Source organism: Lolium rigidum, chromosome 4, assembly GCF_022539505.1.
Source record: "Lolium rigidum isolate FL_2022 chromosome 4, APGP_CSIRO_Lrig_0.1, whole genome shotgun sequence".
Lineage (NCBI taxonomy): Eukaryota > Viridiplantae > Streptophyta > Magnoliopsida > Poales > Poaceae > Lolium > Lolium rigidum.
Window position 1 is genome coordinate 214497369 of NC_061511.1, and position 10089 is coordinate 214507457.

Genomic DNA, 10089 nt, shown 5'->3' on the forward strand with positions numbered 1-10089 from the left:
AAACTTTTAAAAGTTTGTCGAGTGAACTTAGTTGCAGTACTACCAATTCTTACATGATCTGCTACTATTGACATGAAGCCCTCCGTATCTTCTTTACCTGAAAAATAATGCGTGGTCTCATGGCGAGAATCCTTCTAGAAATCGCCGTACATACTGTCTTAGTAGAGGTGTGATTAGACCTGTATCATTTTTATTTCTCTTTTCATGACCGAGCAGGCTACTGATCACAAAAAAGTAATTCTATGAAGGACCTAGCTACACAGCGGCGCCGCATATTTGCTTTGGCGTGCGGCGGCTGGTGGTCCTCTAATCAGTCTCGTCTTGCGCGTTTGCAGCCAAAGCAACCATGCTGTGACCGCACAGGTAAAAAGAATTAAGCATGACATTGAAAAATGCTTAAATACAGTAAGGTGCACATCGATAATAAATGTCATGGCTCTAGTCTATTATTACATAGGTTCAGTCTTGCATCATTCTACGACATTATCAGCAGATTTCCCCAGTCTTTGATTTTGCTCCGTTGCTAAACATTATTGCCTACAAAAAATCAACATTGTATTTGTAAGAAGCAACTACGAGATTATCCGTAACAAGTATCAGATAAATTAGACACAATTATCAAGTTAAATATGAGGTTAACCTGGTAGCAACTGGCCATAGTTATCAGGTTAGATATCTACAACTATCATGCTCTTTGGCAAAAGCACAATTACCAGATTAATTATCCACGATTGCCATATTAATTAACCATAATACAGATTAATTATCTACGTAGACAATTACTGTATCATGTTCTTCAACAAAACAAATACCAGATTAATTAGTCATGACTGCCCTATTATTTAGACACGATTGCTAGATTAATAGGTTACTAAACAATTACTATGTTCTGTGATAAAACAACAACCAGGTTATCAGTATAAGATTGCCCGATTAGTACAATTAACAGATTTCTGCTATGCAAAAGTATCAGGTTGCATCAAACAAGTTTAACTAGCAGGTTTCAACAATACAATTACCAGATTAAATCCATGTAGAAAATCCCCCGTACTCAGCAGAGACGCGAAAACAAGTTACATGGATGAAGGCGGATGTGAAGGGCTTGAACCTGGGGAGGAATACGGCGACCTCAGAGAGAGCCCCGATGTGAGCTCGGCGGCGGCGTCCCGGCGAGGAAGCAGCCGTCTCCTCGCACTCTTTGCGACAGCTTGAGGAGCCCTCCCCGCTTCATGCCCGTCGACGGCGACGTCCCGCAGTAGGGACTAGGGACGGAGGTCCTCTCTCCTCGCGCTCTTCACGGCGACGTAGAGAAGGCCTCCCTGCGCCGCGCCTCTCGAGCTCAACGGAGGAGGAGCCCTCTCCGCTATGTGCTCATCGTCGCCGGCGTCCCCGCGGTAGCGGCGGAAGCCCTCTCCTCGCGCTCGTCCTGACGGCCTATCGGAGAACTCCCTGCTTCATCTCGTCGGCTCGCAGCGTCCCCGTATTAGGGATGGAAGTCATCTCCTCGCGCTCGTCGCGGCGCTTGGCGGAGCCCTCACAACGGAGCCTCCTCGAGCTCGACGGCGGAGGAGCCCTCCCTGCTGCGTGCTCATCTCTAGCGGCGTTCCCGGCGGTAGCGACGGAAGCCCTCTCGCTCGCGCTTGGCGGCAGCAGCCTGGCGGTGCTCCTTGTGTTCGTCGGCGACGGGGACGCTCTCCCGTAACGATTATTTCACATAGAGAAAGAGAGAAAATGAGCGGACAGCAAGAGGATAAGGCGAAAGGGGAAGAGCTTGGGTCGGGATACTCTTTCGCGAATCCTAAAGCGCCGCCGCACGAAGAGACAGACGTGCGGCGCTTCTGGTTAGAGCATCCCCACTCGTTGGCGCTCCCCACGTCCAAATCCGGTGAAATTTTCGTCCGGATTGGAGGAAGATTTGGCGTGGGGAGGAGTAGTTTTCCAGTCGTGTGCTCCCCAAGCGGCGTTTCTCGGGGAAAAAGAGGATGGCTCGGGGAATCCGGACGAAAGAAGAGACACGTGGGCGTGGACGGTTGGTTTAGCTTCATCCGGAGTCCCCGGGAGACCCCCGGGAAACCGAGGATGGCATGGGGAGTCCGGACGGAAATAGGCTCAAATCCGGACGAAAACGAGGAACCGGGGGCGCGACTGGGCCGAATTTCGCCTTCCGGATGGAAAAAAGTGGCCGTGGGGGGCTATGTGGGGAGACGAGTGGAGATGCTCTTATATTTTCCCTTCTATGAAATCTGATCCACAAATTCACATGTGTGAACCGGGTCTCCATCAGGGCCCCAAAATTTCTGATTTTGCGTTGCACCGTCGATACTTCAACATCTATTCACAAAAGCTTTTCAGGCCATTTGGTACTCGTCCATGAGTGTTGATGTTAGGATAACTTGGATTAGAAGATGCAAGACCGAGTTTCTGCACGCACCTTCTCCCTTTCTGTATTTTCTCCTATTTTTGCCACTTCGACTCATGGCTGCAAACCAAGCTGCTCTTTTTTGATAAAGGGCGCTTTATTACTTGAAGAATCAAGCATTACATCTAGCCTTTGCATAGCTAAGATACACACAGCCGTTTATGAATCCAGTATTCAAACATAAGAGTAGAGAAATGATAAAAGGAAAAGAGGCAACTAGTCGACAGTTTCATTGGCTTCTATCCTACGGTTATGCAGCCACCCATGTTGGGTAATAAAATCCTTGGTCATATTCTTCAACCGTGTAGATACCTTCATAAATAGGTCCTCGAAGCGTTGAAGTGGTGACCATGAACGGAACATAGTCGTACACCTGTAAATAACCTGCATAATAGAAGAATTTTTGTCATTAAAAACCTTGTCGTTTCTACACAGCCAAAGCGACCATACAACTGCAATCGCTCCCACTCGGATAATCGTTTTATACCTAGCTGGAATCCACTCCGTTTAACCAATTGCCAAAAATATTGGTAATACTATGGGGTGCGTACAGGGTAGAACCTATCTGAATGATTGACCATATAGATCTAGCAACCCGACAATTGAAGAAAGGTGTTTTATTGTCTCATCTTCGTGACAGAACACACATTTTTTACAACCGTTTTGCAAGGTTATCTTTAGTAAGAATCACACCTCGACGAAGATACCATGCAAAGACCTTAGTTTTTAGTGGTATCTTCATCTTCCAGATGGATTTATTGTTTAAAATCGATCGAGTAGGAATGCAAAGGGCTTTGTACATGGAGGCTACCGAGAATACACCATTCTTGGTGAGACTCCAACGGAATTCATCGGTCTCCGTAGATAACTGTATTCAACCTAACCGCTGAGAAGCAATTCGTTCCAAGAGTCAAGGCGGGGACCAATAAGATCATGTCTGAACGTTACCGAGGGTGGAGAAGATTCCATCACCTTCTCCAAGGTGTCCCCTTTATAACGAACAATATTGTACAAGGCTGGATATTGTTCACGAAGAGTGGTTCTTCCCAACCACTGATTCCCAAAAACGTATCTCCGCCCTATTCCTGATGGAGAAGGAACCAAATGGAAAGAAGTATTTCTTGCCATAAGAAGTGTGAGTCCCCTGGTTTCCAAAAAATCTGGGATATCGCATTTGAGCCTACATACTTTTTCCGTAGCAGTTGTTGCCATACACCGTCCTCCGTTAATAACATAGCAAGCCACTTGCCTAGTAAGGCCCTGTTTTTAACTTCTAGATCGTGAACACCTAGTCCACCTTGATCTTTTGGACGGCATACAACACTCCATTTTGTCAACCGATATTTTTTCTTCCCGCTATCCCCTTGCCAAAGAATCTTGATCGGAAGTAATCCAATCGATGTAAGACTCCTTTGGGTAACTGGAAGAAATAAATCATATACAGTACCATGTTTGTGAGTACTGAATTTATGAGAACTAATCTTCCCCCAAGGGATAGGATCTTTCCTTTCCAACTAGTAAGGCGTTTCTGAAGTCGGTCTTTGATGATTTTCCATTCAGCCAGACTTAGTCTCCGATGATAAATCGGAATACCAAGATACTGATTGGAAAACAACCAAGCCCGCATCCGAATAGCTCGACATAAAGGTTGGCATCATCTATGGCCACACCAAAACAAAACAACTCACTTTTATGGAAGTTGATCTTTAGACCTAACAATTGCTCGAATGCTAAAAGAATTAACTTCAGATTACGGGCCTTTGCCAAATCATGATCTATAAATAGAATTGTATCGTCGGCATACTGAAGAATTGATAGGCCCCCATCAACTAAGTAGGAAACCACACCTTCAATTTAGCCATCGAACTTAGCACGCTCAATTATAATTGCAAGCTGCTCTGCATGTATAAAACGCACTACCTATTCGTGAAACAAATTTCCTGCTTCAAGTTTTAATCATGTCATAAAAATTGTGTTGAGCTATCATAATTCTCACGTTCGAATTAATGTATTAATCACTGCATTTTCAATTTATAAATTTCGAGTTTAGATTGATATAGTGTTATTATTGCATTCCTCTTATGAGGATAGTTCTGATGTGCTTATCTATGTACATGTACTTGTTGGGATACCTTTACATATAGTATAATGTTTGAAATTACGCAAGTACTTTCCTATTTCTGAAACCCAAACGGTTCAAAGGTATCGGTACCTTTCGGTCTGGTGCAGTTTTCTTTTTGCCAAACCGATCAGAACGATTTTAGAAAATGGTTTTGCCATGTTCCAGTTAACTTTGAGATTTTCTTAAGTCTAAGTCACTTATAAAAAAGTGTTTGAGTTGAACTTTTCTATTTAAAAAATGCAATTGCATTTTTCTGCCAGAAATATGTAACTGAATTGAGTTACACTTTTCTTTGAACTACAGTTGCATTTTTCTGAGGTGACTGAGACTTAATAAAAATATATGTTTCTCTTAAAATAGTGTTTAATACTATAATTTTAAGACGGCTTAAAATCTACGGGCATGGAGCAGTTCTTCAGTTTAAATATCCATCTAATACATATATGTTATAATTGTTCACTAGTTATACTTTTCTACTCCGAAGCTTGATTAGCCTTCATGTTAGAATTTTGCACACGAAATTCCCGCGAAATTCGCCCGTCCCAGACTGTAGCTCAGCTGAAATGGAATCCGTTGGTTCACGAGGGAAAGAAATCCAAGCAGAGTCCACCCTGCACCAAACTGAGCACTAGCGACCATCGAGACTCGACTGGAGGGAGAGGGTCTTCTCGAAGCGACGGCGATCGCCGCCACAGAATTCAACCCTCCATCATCCTCACCACCACCTTTATAAACGCCGCTCCCCCATTGGCCCTCTCCTTCCTTCTTCATCCTCCACCCGGAACGGAACCCTCCTCGCTCCATCTCATTCTCCTCTCCCCCGACGTACGCTCCACACCACACCACACACAAACACGTTGCAAGTCGATCGTAGCACCAGCAGCTGCAGCAATGGAGGAAAGGATCCACCGGCGCCAGGAACCGCGAACCACCGCCGACCCCGCGCTCTCCTCGGGGGACGACGAGTCGACTGACGGGGAGTTCGAGTTCCCCTGCTTCCTCGGCCACAACCACGGATCACCCGCGCTGGCCGACGACCTCTTCGCCGACGGCCGCATCAGGCCCGCCACTTTCTACCCGGTCTTCGGCCGCCGCTCGTCGGTAACCCACGGCCTCGCCCCGGCGCCGGCGCCGGCGACAGAGCGGAGGACGAGAGGGCAGCTGGGCCGGCTCTTCCTCGAGGAGTCCCGCGCGTGGAACAGCTCCTCGTCCTCCAGCACCGGCTCGTCCGCGTCCACGTCGTCCTCCGCGGCGACCGACGACCTGGAAGGCGCGGCGCCGGAGAGCTACTGCGTGTGGGCGCCCGGCGCGTCCTCGCCGCGGCCCAGGAAGAGCGGCTCCACGGGGTCGTCCGTGGCGCGCTGGCGCCGCATCAGCGACCTCGTCGTCGGCCGCAGCCACAGCGACGGCAAGGAGAAGTTCCTCTTCCTCCCGGCCAACCCGCCCCCGGCGCCGATCAAGAACCCTGCGACGAAGCCGAGCGCCAGCAAGAAGAAGACCGAGATCGGCACGGTGGGCGCCGCGCAACGGATGGCGACCCAGTACGGCACCGCCAAGGCGGCTGGCGCGGCCACCCCGCGGCGCACCTTCCTGCCGTACCGCGAGGAGCTCGTCGGCTTCTTCGCCAGCGTCCACGGCATCAGCCGGAGCCACCCACACCCCTACTGACCGACGACCAACGAGGCCACGACAACGACGCCGACGCCGGTCCATCGGACAGTAAAATCCACGATATGATTCGAATTACATTCGTGTGTTCAGGCTTGGATTTTTCCTCGATGATCAGTCGTTAGGTAGTAGTGTTAATAGTATATGTGACACTGAAAATTGCGAAGAGTAGTTGGAGCGTGAACAGTGTGGAACGTGGGCTGGAGCGCACCGGCCGGTGTGTGGACGTCGTCGTCGCGCGGTCGCACCGGCGAAGTGTGAACGCCGACGTGTGGTGGCGAGTGACAACACCTCATCTCTTCCTTCTTCTTCTCTACTCCAAGGAATTTTCCTGTCCTGCTTCTGAGTTTGTACATTCCTAACAGTGGCCATTAATCTTTGAGCACGACATCTCCGTTTCCAAAAAGAGTTGCGACTGCATTGCATATCGGTAATAATACTGTGACTGTGTACGCCGGCCATCTGTTGAGCTCGATCGATTAACTGCCTATTATTATGTAATCGATGGACGACAGAGACGAGACGGCGATGCAGGTGTCTTTAGCCGATGTGTGACTCTGCGTAACCACACGTACACATGAACTTCATTCACGGGGAAAAGACAGGGTACCACTTTACGGAGACAAACGAGCGCGACGGGCGGCGACGGACGTGTGTGTGTGTACACACGACGGCGGCAACGGGTGGATCCCCGGCCGTCGACGTGCGCGCGCCGCAGCCACGCACGGCGGCGTCAAGTGCCCAGACGACGCCGTCGACCGACCGACCGACGGCAGGTACGTCGATCATGTGCTGGGAGAACCGACGACGAGTTTGTTTGGTTCATCTCGATTGGTTCGTTGATGGCATGCACTGATACACGTGTAATACTGGGTAGCGATTTTGCTACAATCATAGCTCTGATGCATGATACCTGATTAATTACCTGATACGTACGTACACAACCATAGCCACTTCTTTCAACTTGGTGTAGCTTTCCTGTCAATTTTCGCTACAATCATAGCACTGATGATACCTGGTACGTACACATGTGTACTAATGGCTACCGATTTTGCGTGACAAACAAGTGCTTCAAGGACAAGTGGCGCCTTTGCTTGCACAACAAAACAAAAAAAGAACACGTGTAGTCATAAGTAGGAGGCTAGGAGCATTATGTTTTTGTTCAACTCACTAGGGGAACACACGATGTGCCGACGGTCTTTTATCGGCGCCGTTGGCACAGGACCTAGTCCTGGCAGTCCACCAACGGCGCCGTCGGCACAACTTCTTCACGTGCCGAGAGTAACCGTCGGCACAACAAATCCCGTCGACACAAGAGGATCCGCCGTGACAGAGAGAAAACGGCGTTAGGACTAGACCCTATGCCGACGGCTCAAGCTCTTTTTTTCCTCCACGCACCTCCCCCTGGTGGATCGATATCACCTTTTCAGTTTTAGAAAAAAAATGATAGAAAATTGGAAAATAAAATCTTTCGAGAAATGCATGTGTTATGCCATCTAATTTTAACGAAAATTAACAAAAATAAATTTCGACTTTTGTTTGCAAAATTGCGTCATGTATCGGTAAAACGGGTTTTCTGGTTGTGTACGACCTCCGATGAAAACGTTTTTTATATGAAAATATATGTACGCAAAATTTTACATCCGATTCAACACCTATGGTCGTTTAATTTTTTTTTTTGATTCGTCAAATTCAAAATGGAAACTGGAGTTTTTGAGCTTTCAGTTTTCAGGCTAAAAAGTAATTAAAACATTAAAATAAATTCATTTTATTCTTTTAAGATTTATTATTACTTATTTACTGTTGTTTGCTCAAATAATTGTTTGGAATAAAAAAATAAAAAAATGTGATATCATGGAACAAGGGTTAATATGATTGATACGGTGTTATTGTCAACAAAGAATAGCTTCTCCGCAGGAAGCTCACCAAAGGGAAACAGAGAAGTTAAGTGTGTTGGGTTGGACTAGTGTGAGAATGGGTGACTAACTAGGAAGTTTGACCATGAGCGTAATATGACCTAAGATTAAGTTAGAGTTAAAAATGATCTATGTGAGAGACAAATGAAATTTAAAAACAAAAATCGAGCCAGAATTGCCAAGCAGCTTTTAGTTCTATGCCAACGGCAAATGGTCTCTGCCGAGTTAGATGTCACAGATTTGTCTAGATTTGTATGTATATATACACTAAAATGCATCTAGGTACTTCGTATCTTAACAAATCTGCGACAAATATCTTGGGACCGAGGGATCAGTATAGTATAATGTAGTTTTGTGAGACATTCTATTTAATTAGCCTTGGATGCGCACAGAGTGGTGTGCGGCATCGATGGCAGGCATGTGCCTTAATTCGAAGATGGGTAAACATAAGAAGGTGACGACAACATCTTGAGCGTGTGCAGAGAAAAGTGGTCGTGAGAAACGGCTTCATCCCAAAACATGATAGGCATAGATACATTTGCAAGCAAAGCAAGACCAATTTCAACTATATCGCAATGTTTTATTTCAAGCGAACCATTTTTTTATAGGCCTTGGTATCAACCGTTTTAAAAAGCAATTTAGTTTCTCATACTCAGCCCCCCAATCAGTTTACATAGTAATAATTTTTCTGTTAAACTTGCGTTCAATATATTGTTAATAATTAAGAAATGCTTGATTTTTCGATAAAGGGAATATATTAATATCAATTAATATCAAATACACCCAGTCTCTGCAACAACGCAGTACTCTAATGGTAGTACGGATAAACACAGCCAAAAAAAAGAAAACTAAGAAAAATAAGTCCTCTTACGGTACTCTAGTCCTAGCAACAGTACAACCACCACCAAGACAGCACTTGAAATCTAGACTCTCCACAAGCGACGCCTTCAAGAAGGGAACAATGCACAAACGCCATCATCGCTCGATCAAAAGATCTTAGGTTTTCAACCTCGGGATCCTGCTCTCAAAACAATGCCTTCAACTAGACTATTGTCAGGCACAACAAATTAAGCCTAGACCTTGGATTTTCACCCTGAAAGATAATTCTGAATTTCACCTGTGTTGCTACCCCCGCTAGCATAGTATTGTTACGAGATACTATAGAATATCAAGCAAATCCATCAACAACACCACGACTCGATCCTCCGCTGCTAGTCCTCCAATCCAGCCTTCAAAAAATTCTATGTCTCTAATATACCGTGGATCAGAATATCATCTGCTGGCAACACATAATAGAGCTTTGCATCTCTCCCTCTAGAATCAAACGGTCGTAAGCATGGGTGTGCACGACCGAATACCTTCAAAACCAGCAAAATCCAGGCACGAGTACTGATACATTTGCCAGCGGAGCCTTTCAGAACACAACATCTAGCCAAGTTAAGAAATGCTTGATAAACATCAGAACACCTTTTAAGCAAATAAATCAGAATAAACTTACTAAAATCATCGATAAAGCTTACATACTATGCATGTTTCCCAACATCAAGATGGACATGACCCCATACATTTATTGAATACTTGCTCCAAAGGACTAGTAGACACACCGGTGGAGATATGATATGGGACATAAGGCAATTGATTGCTCTTGGCTAGTTGATAAGAGTCACATACATCTGGCGTAATTTCTCGGGAGTAAGCTATTTTATTTTTTATAAGAACTTGTTGAGCCACAAATTAAGATGGATGTCTTAAGCAACAATTCCATGTAGATGATGACGACTTTATTGTGATGAAAGCATGCTTGGAGGACTCATTTGAGATGGGCACCAAGGGATAGAGACCTCCATAGCAGGGACCCGAAACGGAATTCTTAGTGTTGTTTGGTTCTTGATTTAAAAAAATGAACGGACGAAACTCAATAAAGACGTTGTTTTCACGGGTAATCTTATGAACAGATAGAAGAT

General features: G+C 45.8%; 1 protein-coding gene and 1 long non-coding RNA gene across 2 annotated transcripts; one reads left to right on the forward strand and one right to left on the reverse strand.

Moving 5' to 3' along the window:
* Positions 1-380: 380 nt before the first annotated feature.
* Positions 381-1125, reverse strand: LOC124649394. Its single transcript, XR_006986624.1, has 2 exons — positions 1020-1125; positions 381-537 (listed from the first exon to the last, which is right to left on the reverse strand). It is a non-coding gene; the product is annotated as an uncharacterized LOC124649394 (long non-coding RNA).
* Positions 1126-5325: 4200 nt separating this feature from the next.
* LOC124649393 lies at positions 5326-6209 on the forward strand. Its single transcript, XM_047189041.1, has one exon. The coding sequence runs from the start codon at positions 5433-5435 to the stop codon at positions 6207-6209; it is 777 nt and encodes a 258-aa protein (XP_047044997.1). The 5' UTR covers positions 5326-5432.
* The last annotated feature ends 3880 nt before the right edge of the window (positions 6210-10089 follow it).

Coding starts and splice junctions, on each gene's coding strand:
- LOC124649393 (XM_047189041.1), top strand. CDS start 5,433: ATGGAGGAAAGGATCCACCGGCGCCAGGAACCGCGAACCACCGCCGAC.